Genomic DNA, 15,851 nt, shown 5'->3' on the forward strand with positions numbered 1-15,851 from the left:
ACAAAAGGTTTCAATGTTTTCTTTATTTATGGCAGGGGTGGGGAACCTAGGGGCCACTGACCCACAGAAAAATTAGTTGGGGACCACACATGCGAGAAGCAAAACAACCAAACCAAAACAAAAAAAAACCTCTTCCAAAACCCCCCCAACCCTCACTGATGTGGCACCCCAAATGAGACCTCTCACTTCTCTGGTTCTCCAGCCCCACAGGGCAAAGGGAAGGGACAGGGAGGACTGAGATTCAGGGCTTCCCAGGCGAGATTTACTTTTTTGAGGTTCCAGAATTAGTGAATTTTGAGGAACCCTCCTCCCCTCCCCCCCAGGCTCTGGGACAGGGACGAAAATGAAGGGTTCAGTGTGCGGGAGAGGGCTGCCAGTGAGTGGGATAGGGATGGAGGTACACAAACTGGGTGGGAGGTAGAGTGCAAGAGCAGGCTCGGAATAGGGTGTCTGGTCAAGAGGCAGGGTGAAGAAGTGGACGACGGGGGAGAGAGAGGGAAGGGGGATATGGGTAGGGTGTCTGACTGGGGTGAGGGAACAAGAGCAAGGGAGGATGCAGCGTATGGCCAGGAGGGAGGGTGAAGGAGCAGGATAGGAGTAGGGTGTCTGGCTAAGGGGGAGGGTGCAGGAACAAGGAAGGGTGCAGTGTGTGGCCAGGAGGGAGGGTGCAGGAGCAGGGTGTCTGACTAAGGGGGAAGGTGCAGGAGTGGGTTGGGGGTGCAGTGTCTTGGTGGGGAGTGGTGCATGAGGGGCATAGAGGTGCAGGGTCTGCACTTACTTGCTTCTGCTCCCTGCGCAGACACCATATTCCAGGCATGCTCTCCTGCTGCTCCCATTGGCCAATGGGAGCAATGGGGAAAGCCTCCAGGCAGTGCAACCATGCACTACTGTTCCTCCAGAGGGATGGGGGAAGGGTAGCGTCAGCATGCGGAGCCACTTCTGACTCCGCTTCTTCCCTGCAAGCCAGGTCTGGTGTGGAGGGTTGAGGCTTTGTCTCCCACTCCCAGTGGGAGTTGCTGCTAAGGAGCCTCAGCCCCAATGCTGCCTCTTCCAACCGCAGCCTAACCTGCTGTGGAGAAGAAGGAGGGCTCTCCAGCGGCCGCACGGAGGAGGAGTGGTGGGGCTGAGCTTCCACCCCATGTGCCGCTGAAAATTGGCTTGTGCGCCATAGGTTGCCGACCCTGGTCTACACCCTGTACCTTACAATGGTGTGGCTTTGCCACTCCAAACACACCTTCATAACCTGTGCTCTGTAGTTGCTCTCCCTTACCAGAAGAGAGCTCTCCCAGCAACAACTTAAGCCACCCTCAATGACAGTTGGTAGTTTCGTCATCACCAAGAACGCAGCCCTACCAACGCAGCGCCATCTACGCTGGTGCATTCTGTCATTAAGCTTTTGTTATTCAGGGAAGTGGTTTTTCCACACTCTTGAACAGCAAAAATTTTAACAATGGATTTGTCTACACTGCCACTTTATTGTGCTGGAACTTCCTTGCTCAGGGACATGAAAAAACACCTCCTCCTCTTCCTCCCGATCACAGCAAGTTACAGCACTGTAAAGCACCAGTGTAAAGGGGCTCCCAGCAGTAGGGGTGTGAATGGTTAACTGATAAGGGGCTGGAACAGCTCTCCACCTACCGTGGGCAGGGAGCTGCTCTAGCCCTGAAGAGGCCAACACAGGCAGCGTCTGCTCCCACCTGCCAGTCAGAACAGCCCCTGTCCATGCTGGGCCTAGCCTAGCCCCCTTTCTCCACCGCAGGCAGGGGCTGTTCCTACCAACCAGCCAGAGTAGTCCTTGTCACCAGCAGGGGGCCACTCCAGCCCAGCCAAGGCGGGGGGGGGGGGGGGGGGGAGAAAGGGGGGCTGCTCCAGTACAGTGGGTCTGGAGTAGCTCCTTGCCCACTTCCCCTTTAATTGGTTAAACAGGTAAACATGTTTAACAAGTTAACCAATTAACCAGGATTTTACATCCCTACCCAACACTGTTAGCTACTTTCCTTGGGGAGGTGGTTTATCTACCCATGCCAGGGGAGCTCTCTCCCAGTGCTGATGCCATGACCACACTGCCTTGGTAAAGCTTTCAACTCAGCAATGTAGAAAAAGCCAATGAAAGTGCCTGTATAGTCAAAGTCTAAATCAGTGGTTCTCCACCTTAGACTACAGTACCCCTTTCGGGTGTCCAATCTGTCTTGTGTACCCCTAAGTTTCACCTCACAATCTATTTTCTTACAAAGTCAGACACAAAAACACAAATGTGGCACAGCACACTGTTACGGAAACATTGCTTATTTTCTCATAATATAAACACTGTACTTATATTTCAGTGTACAGTATTAACTTTTGCTACTTTGTAGGTAACCTGTTGAAAAACTCAATCCAGATGAGTCACTATGCCTCCTGGAACACCTCTGCATAGTAGGGATGTTAGATATAATTTAATTATCGAGTAACCACACAAATCTTTGTGGTTACACGATTATTCAATGGTCACTGGTAGTGGGGCCAGCATCCAGTGCACTCCTGGCCTCGCTCCCGGAGAGCCCCCTGCCACCCCGCGCTGTTGCCTCATACAGAATTTGTTTATAATTCCCCAGACCATATAATTGATGTTTTATACCTTATTTTCCATCAAAGATTAAAATATTTTAGCTCTAAAGATTTGTTCCATAGCACCAAGTTCATTAGCCTTTCAATACGCTATTTAGCATTCAATAGCTGCTGTTTGTGTTCTCCATGACAACCAGTGATAGGTACTAATACCCATTTTTGGAAGAGGTACAGTAGTACTTATATTCCATTGATTAGACAGTTCTAATCATGGGTCACTTGAAACAACAAAGCACCCCAAGCTCTCCTCCACAAAGTTCGAATAAAAGTGGACTCTTGTTTTCAGCATAACCAACCCAGTCACAGTGAAAACAGAGGGAGATTTGATCATTTGCTTTTCTCTTTTTTGAAGCTCTGGTGACTCTGGGCCTGATCTTGCCATCCTCACTTCATCACGGCCCTCTTGTTAAATTCAGCAACAACTTTGCTTTAGCAGGAAATGCTGGATCACACAATATGAGTAAAATAGTTAAACATGTTCAATCAAATCTCATAATATTGGGGTGAGGGAAACCAAGGTCAGAGTTTGACTCATGTCCATTTCATCATGCTGAAATGAGTTGGTCAGGATTTGGCAGGGGGATGAATCTATGAGCCAAGTTCATTTCTCCAGAGACAATAATGCCTGGGTTGACTGACTGCATCAGTGACCTAGGGATGCATTGTGAAGTCAGACCGCTAGTTATTGACTTGGAGGCACAGAACATTAATATAGGTCTCACGCTACACACACAAACCCAAAATGTTGTTCCACAGTTTGTAACACACAGAGAAGGGAATTTATCATTTAAAGCGCTTGAGTTTAAGAGATTTAATCTCAGAACAGCCAGTCCCTAGCATCTTTTATACATTTTTTTTATGCAAGGAGGGTAGAAAAAACAAACAGGCATGATTTTGTTTTAACAGGCTCTGACATTAAGGATTATGATCAAGAAAGATGTGAGAGATTTATGAGTCTTTTTTTTAAAATCCATCCGCAATGCATAAAAAGTCCTAGCCAAACTTCCTAAGATTGTTTATTTTCCATCCATTAAAACATTTATTTAATCAATCTATTAGCCGTTTGGAATGGAAATCCATCAACCATATGAAGAAACTCGCACAGATACAGACAGACATCATCTTTCTATCCAAGTGCAAGAAAATGGACATCGTACCCAAAGGACTGAAAGTGAACAATCCACTAAGATCAACATACTTCACTGACTACAGTGAAAGACTCTGCCTCACACTATCCAAGAAATTAAGAAACCACCTGATAAGTATTTTATACAAGAAACAGAAAACCATCAAGAATGACATTTCTAACTTAGATCGTCTCATCTCAAGACAAACATCCACACCGACTGACACCTTGCAAGACTTTTGTTCCACCAGACAAGAAATCTACTATACACACTTCTATTCCCTACAACAAAGAAAAGACAATAAATTTTCTAACCTGCTCTATACCACTGGCTACAACAGCAACTGCCTCAACCCACCGGATAATATTGTTAACCTCTCCAGCTACAAACTCAATCCAGCAGAAGAGTCTGTCTTGTCCCGGGGTCTCTCTTTCTGCCCCACGTCCCCCACAAACTGGATACAATTTTGTGGTGACCTTGAGGCTTTTTTTCGCTGCCTCCGTCTCCGAGAATATTTCCAAACCACCACTGAACATCAATCTGACCTACCAGATCCCCCCTACCAACACCAAAGGAAAAATAATTCTATATGGACTCCCCCTGACGGTCGGAATTACAATCTGGATTTCTATATACACAGCTTCCGCAACAACGCACAGACTGACATTATTCGCAAATGACAACAAGCGACACACAATCTTAGCCGCGCTGAACACCATGCCATCCAGAGTCTCAAAAACAACCTAGACATTGTAATCAAACCAGCTGACAAAGGGGGTGCTGTGGTCATTATGAATAAGGCCGACTATAACCAGGAGGCAACCAGACAACTCTCGAACACCACATTTTACAAACCTCTCCCCTCTGACCCCACCTTGGACTACCAAAAGAAACTACACTGTCTCCTTAAAAGCCTCCCCACAGCTACTCGGGAACAAATCCTCACAGAATCACCTTCTGACCCCCGACCAGGATTGTTCTATCTACTTCCCAAGATCCATAAACCTGGGCACCCCGGACGTCCCATCATCTCTGGTATTGGCACGCTCACTACTGGTCTATCCAGCTATGTAGACACTCTTCTCAAACCCTTCGTAACCAATACCCCCAGCTATCTCCGAGACACTACTGACTTCCTAAGGAAACTACAAAACATCGATAACCTCCCCAATAATACCATCCTTGCCACCATGGATGTAGAAGCTCTATATACCAACATCCCACATGAAGACGGATTACAAGCAATTAGAAACACTATCCCAGAGGACACTACTGCCAACCTGATAGCAGACCTATGTAACTTTGTTCTCACCCACAATTATTTCCAGTTTGAGAACAACTTATACCTCCAGATCAGCGGCACAGCCATGGGTACACGCATGGCCCCACAGTATGCTAACATCTTTATGGCTGACCTAGAACAACGTTTCCTCAACTCCCGTCCCCTTTCACCCCTCCTCTACCTATGGTACATCGATGACATCTTTATGATCTGGACACATGGCCAAGAAACACTGGAGATATTCCACAGAGATTTCAACAACCTACACCCCACCATCAACCTCAGCCTGGACCATTCTACACGAGAGATCCACTTCCTGGACACCACCGTACAAATCAACAATGGAAAATTAGACACCACTCTCTACAGAAAACCCACCGACTCATACAGTTACCTACATGCATCCAGCTCCCATCCAGAACACACCACACGATCCATCGTCTATAGCCAAGCCCTTCGATACAACCGCATCTGCTCTAACCCCACTGACAGAGACCAGAAGCTTCAGGATCTCTACCAAGCATTTATAAATCTCAACTACCCACCCAGAGAAATAAAAAAGCAAATTGAAAGAGCCAGACGAATACCTAGAAACCATCTACTTCAAGACAGACCCAAGAAAACCAACAATAGAACACCACTTGTCATCACCTACAACCCCCAACTTAAACCTGTCCAACACATTATCAATAAACTACAGCCTATATTGGAACAGGATACCATACTCAAAGAGGCTCTGGGAGACAGACCCATAGTCTCCTATAGACAACCACCTAACCTCAAGATGATTCTTACCAACCACCACAGGACATACCGCACTAATACCAACCCTGGTACCTTCCCTTGCAACAAACCCCGTTGCCAGCTTTGTCCACATATTCATTCTGCTGATACCATTATTGGACCTAACCAAGTGAGTTATAAGATCAAGAACACATATTCCTGCGCATCCAGAAATATAATCTATGCTATCATGTGCCGAAAGTGTCCGTCTGCTATGTACATTGGACAAACATCTCAGACACTTCGCCAAAGGATTAATGCCCACAAAACAGATATCAGACAAGATCACAAAGAGAAAACAGTTTCTTGCCACTTTAACCAGAAAGGACACTCTCTAAATGACTTAGCCACCTGCATTCTGATACAAAGACCTTTTACATCTGCACTTGAAAGGGAATCCTCTGAACTGTCATTATTGTTAAAATTCGACACTTGCCAACAAGGACTTAACAAGTCTTTGAACTTTCTCACCCATTACCAAGACAGTTTCCCCAATTATCACCTGTAATACCATTAACTCACAAACATCCCACTCTCCCTACCTTTAATATCAGCAATTCACAGACACTTACCTTCCTTCCTCCCCCCCCCCCGCATCCCCCTTCTGTTCTGCAATGTGATTTGTCCTTTTCATATTTGTTCATTTTTTTTAATTGTATCCTTTGGTATATATGGTTGTGACTACTTTCTTCCACTATTTGATCTGAGGAAGTGGGTCTGGCCCACGAAAGCTCATCATCTAATAAACCATCTTGTTAGTCTTTAAAGTGCTACATTGTCCTGCATTTTGCTTCAACTACCCCAGACTAACACGGCTACATTTCTATCACTATACAATGAATGAGCAGGCCACATGAGGTGCTCTCCCTTCCTGATAAAACCTGAGAGGGGTGTTGCAGGACTACTCGTTTTTAAAGTTTTTTTCAGTTACAGATTAACATGACTATCCCTCTGAAATCAGAGAAGAGAGAAATCTCTCTCCAAGGATTCCTTAGTATCATTTCTCCCTAATTGTTCCATTAGGGACATGGGCTTTCCTACATAGCAGAACAGGCTGAATAGAGGATCCCAGAGAAACTCATATCTGGCCTAATAAAAACTGTACTCTTTGGAGGATTCTTTCTGGAAGATGTAGTAGCAACTGGAAGTGTGGTGTTCAGGCACTGATTTTATCATTTGACCAATGAAGCCCCTTCCTACGTCAAAATCACAACTTAAATCTACATTTATGATGAAAAAAGACCCGGGCAACATTCACCCCTTGCTTATTTTTGGGGGGGCTTCTGGACATCCAACACTCTGGTCATCTGAAGAAGTGGGCTCTGCCCACAAAAGCTCACGATACCATCTACATGTTTTGTTAGTCTTTAAAGCCCTACCAGACTACTTGTTGTTTTTTTATTTTTAATGGTTTTTTTTTTAAACATTCACCCCCTTACTTAGAGCCATTTTTTTCCTTTTACTTCTAATGTAGATTTTTATAGGCACATTTTTTGTGCAATACACCTTGGTCTAAATTCCAACTGCCTTACTCATATGAGCAACGTCATCAACCTCGATGGTTCTATGAGCAGGATTTGGTCCATGACAGCTTCTGCCTTCATTCATGCACTTACTATTTATTTAAGATTACATTATCTAACTGATAACACTTCCCCTCTCTTGTTTGCTCAGAAGTGGAACCTTTCATGATCCTGGTGTTCCTCATGCAATGGAAATCAGCTTCCTCAATAAAACACTGCAAAGGTTACACAGAAAGTGGATGATTTCAAAGCAAAATAGTCTGCATTAAATTTCTCCAGAAGCATTGAGGATTCCCGCTCAGTAAAACTAAGCGGGTAATGCAAGGAAGCTGATGTAAACTGTATTTAACTGAAGACTCACATTCTGAGGTTCAGAGGGGTAGTTGAGTTAGTCTGTAATAGGAAACATTTTAAAAACAACGAATAGTCTAGTAGCACCTTAAAGACTAACAAAACATGTAAATAGTATCATGAGCTTTTGTGGGTAAAACCCACTTCTTCAGATGACCAGAGTCTGAACTTGGCATTTCCCCTTACAGCTGATAACACCACTAATAAGGTTAACACTCCAGGGCAAGGTTTAAGTATCACCTTAAGTGTCAGCTGATAAACACAATAGGCCAGAAGTAACTCTGAAGCTTTGCAAAAATGAAGCCACAATACAACTACACCAAAAAATGCTGTGAAGAGAGAACACTTAGGAGTTGCTTTTGATTTACACCAGTTATTGGTTTAACCTGAAACCAAGAACCTCAAGGCATATGTGAGGGTAAGGCGTTGCTGAAGCAGTTTGCTGATTTTCTGACAGTCAAATCTTGTTTCAATTTTGATTAGTTTTTCAAATGTAACACTGGAGAGTGGGAGTCTCAGAATAGCCTAAATCAATTTGGCCCTTTCAAAAGTGCCTATTTTAATATTACCAATTTCGCCAAAAGCAATATAAGCTACAGCAAACAACCTGTTTGCTATGACATTCTGCAGCATGAATTCACACTATCTTCATTTGACTATTGCTAGTCCTCCAATGCCTTTCTACAATTTCCCAGAAAGGAGCAGGCAAATTCTCCAACAATACACCAAGAAATAATTCATTATGCAGCACAGCTTTCTGCAGTGCTAACAACTGTCTGATATGCCCCTAGATGTTAATGCTTACTTGTCTCTAGTGCTATTTTAGTGTAATTACTCTTACATAAGTTAGGCTAACTCAAGCTAACTACAGCAAAGACATACCCACACAGACTTGCTGTGTGAAGCTGGGCAAGTGACTACTCGATTTTCTTATTTATAAAACAGGATTATTAATACAGCAGAAATGTACTTAGCTAAATCCCACTGTTTACCTAACCTCCTGTTTTCTGGGGATTTCAGATAAGCAAGTCTTAAATACACCTATAGCAGATTAAAGTTATACACACACAAGTAACCTTCTGACAATGTTTTTTCCTTCTGGTTGAAAACTTCCACAAATCAAGGGGCTGAAGCCCCCTCCTTAAGTAAGCCAGCCAGTTTTCCCAGGCCAGTTCACGCTACATGTAATAAATTCAATTATCAGCACTCGCAGAGGTGATAATAGCTTTCATAAGGGGTGTGAAGAGTTTTGCTTAGAAGCCATGAAGTTATGATGCAGAAGTCGGAGCTGTATTACAGCAGACGTGCCCAGGAAAATGTTTTCTCTCACCAGTGGGTTAATATGACTGGTCAAGGTTGTGGAGAAGGCTCATTTGATCCCCTAAAGGTTCCTCCCGCCCCCCAAATCTGGGATAGCCAGGGTCCTGTCGTATCGACCCACCGTGCAGGAGTAAAGTTCCTGGCTGGAAGTCCCCTCCGAAGGGCAGAGTATTGGCATCAACAGCCACCACAGTCCGCGGCACTTTTGCGAGGCATAAAGTCACTAACTAGCTCCATTGCCCGGAAGTGACTGGTCCTGTGTCACAACAGCCTCCCCCGCCGTCGCCTTTCACACTCACCCACGCTGGGGTTGGATGGGGCGTGAGCAGCTAGCGGCCGCACCTAACCTCGCTCCTAACGGGGCGCTCACAGCGGCACCGGGCTAGCGGGCGCAGCCTAGTCCGACTCCCGGCCCCGGCTGGCCGAACCCGGAGCCCAGAGGCTCGGACAGAGGGCGACCAGGACAGGCCGGCAGCCGTCACCTGCGCACCGGCCGCCCTACGGAGCCGGGGCACTCGCAGCAGCCCAGGGGCCCCCCCAACCCCGGAGGCTTCTCGCTGCCCCCAGCGGCCGCGAACCTCGGCCCCGGCTGCACGCACCTCCCGCTGCTTCCAACCTCGGCGCCGGGACAACGTCACCTCGCGCCCTTCCCCAGGGAGCCGCCAGCACCCGGCCGGCGCTACCCTCCGCAGCGCACACGCCGCCCGCCGGCTGAGGGCGCGAGCGTGGCTGGGAGTCGTAGTTCCCCTTCCCATTGGTCCCCCAGTTCCCTCTGCACCAATGGGCGCCGCCGGCCCCGGAACGCCGCGGTCTAGGTGAGAGCGGCGTCAGCCGGGCAGCACGCGCTGTCCCCAGCGGGCCCCGGAGCCTGCGTTCGGCGGTGGGCGGAGCGCGCGGGCCCCTGTGAGGCCCCGGGCTCGGTTCCGCCGGGTTGCTATTTGCAGCGTTTGTGCCTCTGCCGTTGCTGTTTGCCGGGCTTAGCAGTGAAAGGCTCCGGCGGAAATGTTCAGTGTGATTGGAACAGGGCGAGTCGCCGCCACCCCTTTATGTCAGGTCTTGGCCTCTGCTGCTGCTAGTAGCGACGTTCTAGCCACGAGCCAGGCTTTCTGGCCACTGCTGGGGGTAGCACGAAGGCGCCCCTCTCTCTCCAACAGAAGTGTGCCCATCCAAGATATTAAACCCCCCCCCCCCCCCACACACGGGCTTTTCTGGAAAAACTTGCCAGCTGTCTACACTGGCAGCTTGAATTTCCGCAAAAGCGCTGACTTCCTACTGTAAGAAATCAGTGCTTTTTGCGGAAATACTATGCTGCTCCTGTTCCGGCATAACTGGATAACTGGTCCCGAATAACTGGAAAAAGGCAAATTTAGTGCCTATCTTTAAAAAAGAGAAGAAGGACAATCCAGGGAATTACAGATTGGTCAGCCTCACCTCAGTCCCTGGAAAACTCATGGAGGGGATCATCACAGATTCCATTTGGAAGCACTTGGAGGAGAGGAATGATCAGGAATAGTCAACATGGATTCACCAAAGACAAGTTATTCCTGACCAGCCTGATTGCCTTCTACGACAAGGTCACTGATTCTGTGGCTATGGGGAAGGTGGTGGACATGACATATCTTGACTTTAGCAAAGCTTTTGATATGGTCTCCCACAGCATTCTTGCCAGCAAGTTAAGGAAGTATGGATTAGATAAATGGATAGAAAGCTGGATAAATTGGTGGATAGAAAGCTGGATAAATTGTTGGGCTCAAGAGGTAGTGATCAATGGCTCAATGTCTGGTTGGCAGTCAGTATCAAGTAGAGTGCCCCTTGGGTTGTTTCTAGGGCCGGTTTTGTTCAACATCTTTGTTAATGACCTGGATGAGGGGATGGATTGCACCCTCAGCAAGTTCGCTGATGATACTAAACTAGGGGGAGAGTTAGACACATTGGAGGGTAGGGACACTCATGGGGGTCCAGAGTGACCTAGACAAATTGAAGGATTGGGCCAAAAGAAATCTGATGAGGCTCAACAAAGAGAAGTGCAGAAAGTATGTGGACACATTGTAGGACAACAAAAATGATTGAGGGTCTGGAGCACATGATTTATGAGGAGAGGCTGAGAGATTTGGGCTTATTTAGTCTACAGAAGAGAAGATTGGGGGGAGATTTGATAGCAGCTTTTAACCAGCTAAATGGAGGTTTCAAAGAGGATGGAGAGAGGCTGTTCTCAGTGGTAACAGAGAATGAGGAGCAATGGTCTTAAGTTGCAGTGGGGGAGGTGTAGGTTGGATATTAGGAAAAACTATGGTATTAGGAGGGTGGTAAAGCACTAGAACGGGTTACATAGGTAAGTAGTAGAATCTCCATCCCTAGAGGTTTTTAAGTCCTGGCTTGACAAAGCCCTGGCTGGAATGATTTAGTTTGGGTAGGTCCTGCTTTGGGTAGAGGGTTGGACTCCATGACCTCCTGAGGTCTCTTCCAATTCTATGATTCTATGAGGTGTCAACTACTTCCTCTTGTAGCATGGCCCTCAATCCTAGGGCCACCCCTGAGGGAGTCCAAACAAAATACAGGTTATTCAACAAGTCTGCAGTTCATGAGAGAGAGACAGGCGGGAATGCTTCCCTTTCAGACTGTCTTTGCAGAAGGTCCTCCCTTCCCTCAGTGAGGGGCCTTTGAGCACTTGTTTAGGGAGGGAGTCTGCCTGCTCCCTCCCTCAGCTCTTCTCTCCTGGAAATACAAGTCCGCTCTGTTCTCTGGTCTGCTACCAAATGAGCAATTCCCTGCCTTTTAAATCCTCCTCCAGTAGACACATTTGGTACATGTATGGTGTGGTGGGGCAGGTGGGCCCAGAGTAGTTCCTTAACCCCTTGTTGCCCAGAGTGTATGTTTGTATATCTCACAGAAGCTGAGTGAGCAAACCGAATCCCTTATCAAACAATTTTATTTAGGACACAATGGCCTGAAAAATCTTAACATCAAACTTGTTTATCAACTTTATTGAAGCATGGATCTTTTGCTTGGTTCACCATATAGTGAAACATTTTATTTATGATAATAGACAGCTTAGGGCTTATAGGGGCATTATAATGTTGCTGGTGTAGTTACAACTTTATCAGAAGATACAAACATGACCCGCAATAGAAACGAACACCAAATAGAACACGATGAAACGTTCACTTTACAAATCACTTCATTACTACAGACATCAAATGGCAGTTATTGTTAGTAAATCAGCCACAGAGAACTGTTTTACCTTTTGAGAAGAAAATGAGAACTTCTGTTTGGGGTTTTATCCACAGCTTAGTAAAAAAAGTTTAAATGTCAAGCATTCTTCTTATCCACAAAACAATGCTAACCAACAGATATATCAAAGAGTAAGACAAGGAGATCAACGGCTTTACAACTACTTTTGCAATTACCTTCTTGAGTAGGTATTGCAGATTGCTTTATGCATGTTATCAGAGTGTAAATAGCCCAAAATCAGCAGCAAAAGATTACAACATAACAAGTAAATACAGTGCCAATGTGTCATGTTGTAGAAGAGAATACGAAGAAGACAATGATAATTTAATCATATAAAATATGATACAAAGCTGAAATACAAGTGCATTTAAATAGCTATGTGACAAAGAATGTTAAATACTGTATTTAATATGTAGTTTTTAAAACATAAAATCTGAAAAAGTCTTTGTGCTTAAACTTTTTTCCTGTTAAACAGATTAGTTGCTTACTTCCCATACTGCCACTGTAACTGATATTACAACAGGTCACAATTTTCACAGACACATCAACAGTAAAACATTTACCTATGAGAAAATAAGTCACTTCTCATTAGTTCACAGTGCGAAAAAAGTGGTGTATACTCTGCCTCGAGAGAGGCTTTTCATTATTCACCAAGCCAGTTGCAGAAAAGTCCTGATACCAGATGCAGTGCTAAGATTTAAAGAATGGAAAGCAACACATCACATGTTGGGAGGAAAATATATATTTCTTGTTTCTTCATGGATATCGTCTAAGTGACCTTCGTCTTCTGTTGTAGAAATGCCTGAGACCATGTTGCCGTGAAAAATTCATCATGTAATTTTGTTTGCGAGTGCTGTTAAAAGCAAAAAGGAGAGAGGAGGAAAAGAATGTCACTCTCTTTGCATCCATTTTCAAATTGCCTTCAGAGACATAAGCTGGGGGCCCAGATTCTCCACCATCTTACACTTTCTACAGTCTTTTCTACCTCTGTAAAGTGATGTAAAATGCTTCCATTTGGATCTGCTGGCATGTTAGTGCAGCTGTGGAAGGCGCAAGGCAATTGAGACTCAAGACCACCTTGATTTTGGTTACAATTCAGTTTGTCAAAACTAGAGCAAGAGTTTAAATTAATTACCTCTGATGGGGGCTTAGGGCCAGATTCACTCAAGCTGTATGCACTCTATCTACTCCCAACATAGTGCATTTCTGTAAGCCTGATTTATACTCCAAAAATCTGCATCCCTCTCATAGACTCCTAAGTGGGAGAGATGCTGTTTACCACCCTTCTCGAGTGCAGCAGAAAAATACTACTGCACCTCCCCAACTTCTGGCGTTGCTATTGTGGTGGTTTATGAATTCAGGCTGATGTTACTCAGTTGTTAGTATGAACATTTCTGTATTATTGAATACCTATATACGTATGTGGTTAAAAGCTGGTTCCCCCCCAGCACCATGTCCCCAGGGGGCAGAGGAAGCAGGGGGGTAACGGGGACCAGGCGCAAGCCAGGAATCAGTTGATTTCCAGCTCATGCCCAGTTTCAGACGCTGCGCCTCTGCTTTTTAAATGAATTAAGAGCCTGCCAGCTATTAATACATTTAAAAATCAGAAGTGCAATGGGGTGGACCTAGCGTGAGCCAGGACATTTGATTCCTGGCTTGTGCCGGGTCCCACACTGCACTCCAGCCTTTTTACATTTATTAATAAACCTTTAGATTTTAGATTGTAAAGGATTGGCACAGTGTGCTCTTTTGGGTAAGATTCAAGATATAAATTGACCTAGGACTGTGGCTGGTCCTTTGGGACTGGGAGAAACTGTTCAGAGTTGGTGAGATTTTATAACCTCTCATTGATGTAAGGTGTAGGTCTGGTTCTGGGACAGGTAAAGCTGGGGTGTCTGAGGGGTTTTGTTTGTGAGTAGGGTTGCCAGACGGTTTCAACAAAAATACTGGACACACTTGACATTACATCACAATCTACATTACATCTTATTTAGAAAATACCGGACATTTATATTTTTTCATTTATATTTTTTCAATTTGTTTCCCGAACAGAAAGCTCAAATACTGGACTGTCTGGTTCAAAACTGGACACCTGGCAACCCTATTTGTGAGGCATCCTGCTGGCCAGATTGGCAGCTGAAGTGCTCTGTGTGACCGGTTTGGTGTCTTATAGAGGAGAACCCCAGTCTTCGGTTCTAAGTAGCCCTGGTTTTGAACAATTTGCCCTGATCCAACACTCTCAGCGGTGCCCAGACCGACCTGATATATTCCAGCTTATAGTTCTCATTAGTACCATTGGTATAATACAAGTCTCATTTAAAGCTACAGGCAAAATCCATTTGGAGTTATGATGAGGATGAAAATATACCTACTGCACAGAATACAAATATTTGATGTTACACTAGAACTTTTCATGCCTGCTCACAAACTATTTCACTACCCATACACACACATCACTTTAAAGCAATGGTTCTCAAACTTTTGGCCTGTGGCTCACCTGTCTCAATGCAAACCTTTCTACAGACCACCAGTTGCTAATGGAAACTCACCATTAAATACATAATTACACTCAACCCATTTTGCTAGTGCTGAAACTAGGGAGAATGGTTTAATTTACATTATTAAATAGATTAAGCATTTTAACTTTCTCATATTAGTTTATCAAACTTCATTTAAAACTAAGTAAAAGGTTAATTTATGTCCAACGCAAAAGGTTTCAATGTTTTATTTATAGCAAGAGTGGGGAAACTTTTTTGAGTGGAGGGGCACTGACCCTCAAAAAAATCAGTTGTGGACCACACAAGTGAGAAGCAAAGAAACTCCTCCAAAAACTCCCAGTCCTCACTGATGTGGTCCCCAACTGAGAAACCTCACTCCTCTTGTTCTCCAGCCCCACAGGGTGAGAGGAAGGGACAGGGAGGACTGAGATTCATGGCTTCCCTGAGACTAGATTTACTTTTCTGGGGTTCTGGAGTTAGTGGATTTTGTGGACCCTCTTAGGCTCTGGGGTGGGGACTAAAATGAAGGGTTCAGTGTGTGGGACAGGGATGCCAGTGAGTGGGATAGGGATGGGGTGCAGGATCTGGGTTGGAGGTGGGATGCAGGAATGGGTGAGGGTGCGAGGTAGGGTGCAGAAGCAGGCTGGGAATAGGGTGTCTGGCCAGAGGGGAGGGAACAAGAGAAAGGGAGGGTGCAGTGTGTGGGCAGGAGGGAGAGTGCAGGAGCAGGGTGGGGGTTGGGTGCAGGAGTATAGGAGGGCTGGAGGTAGGTGTCTGACCAAGGAATATGGTGTAAGAGCAAGAGAGTGTGCAGGAGCAGGCTGGGAGTAGGATGTCTGGCTAGGGGGAAGGGTGTAGGACTGGGCTGGGTGTAGGTGTCTGGTCAGGGAAAGGATGCAGGAGGAGGCTGGGGGTGCAGGGTCTCGTTGGGGAGAGGTGCATGAGGGGCATGGAGGTGCAGGGTCTGGGTATGAGGGGGGAGCACTTATTTGATTTTGTGCCCCATGCAGGCACCATATTCCAGGCATAACCTCCTGCTGCTCCCATTGGCTCGATTCCAGCCAATGGGAGCAATGGGGAAAGCCTACAGGCAATGTGTCCATGCACTGCTGTTCTTCCTGCAGGGATG

The 15,851-nt window shown here is 45.7% G+C and overlaps 3 protein-coding genes across 5 annotated transcripts in view; 1 reads left to right on the plus strand and 2 right to left on the minus strand.

Moving 5' to 3' along the window:
* The window catches only part of SLC26A5 (solute carrier family 26 member 5), a 43,401-nt gene extending 33,653 nt beyond the window's left edge, over positions 1 to 9,748 (minus strand). Inside the window, exon 1 of one of the 2 annotated variants that reach the window (XM_006137539.4) lies at positions 9,593 to 9,748. The gene's annotated coding sequence lies outside the window, so the exon portion shown is untranslated. Of the gene's footprint in view, positions 1 to 9,114; positions 9,544 to 9,592 lie in introns of those variants that run through there. The other variant, XM_006137540.4, reaches the window with a different exon arrangement.
* The window catches only part of LOC142819370 (uncharacterized), a 38,087-nt gene extending 25,383 nt beyond the window's left edge, over positions 1 to 12,704 (plus strand). The window contains exons 2-3 of the mRNA XM_075905936.1: positions 3,667 to 5,849; positions 12,700 to 12,704. Of these exons, the coding sequence (XP_075762051.1) occupies positions 4,526 to 5,849; positions 12,700 to 12,704 (1,329 nt within the window). The 5' untranslated portion in view covers positions 3,667 to 4,525. The remainder of the gene's footprint in view (positions 1 to 3,666; positions 5,850 to 12,699) is intronic.
* Positions 11,890 to 15,851, minus strand: part of RELN (reelin) — a 491,382-nt gene continuing 487,420 nt past the window's right edge. For both annotated transcript variants that reach the window (XM_006137543.3, XM_075926876.1), the window contains one exon: positions 11,890 to 13,077. In XM_006137543.3, the coding sequence (XP_006137605.2) occupies positions 12,981 to 13,077 (97 nt within the window). In that variant the 3' untranslated portion in view covers positions 11,890 to 12,980. The remainder of the gene's footprint in view (positions 13,078 to 15,851) is intronic.

The sequence above is a fragment of the Pelodiscus sinensis genome, chromosome 1 (genome assembly GCF_049634645.1).
Source record: "Pelodiscus sinensis isolate JC-2024 chromosome 1, ASM4963464v1, whole genome shotgun sequence".
Taxonomy (NCBI): domain Eukaryota; kingdom Metazoa; phylum Chordata; order Testudines; family Trionychidae; genus Pelodiscus; species Pelodiscus sinensis.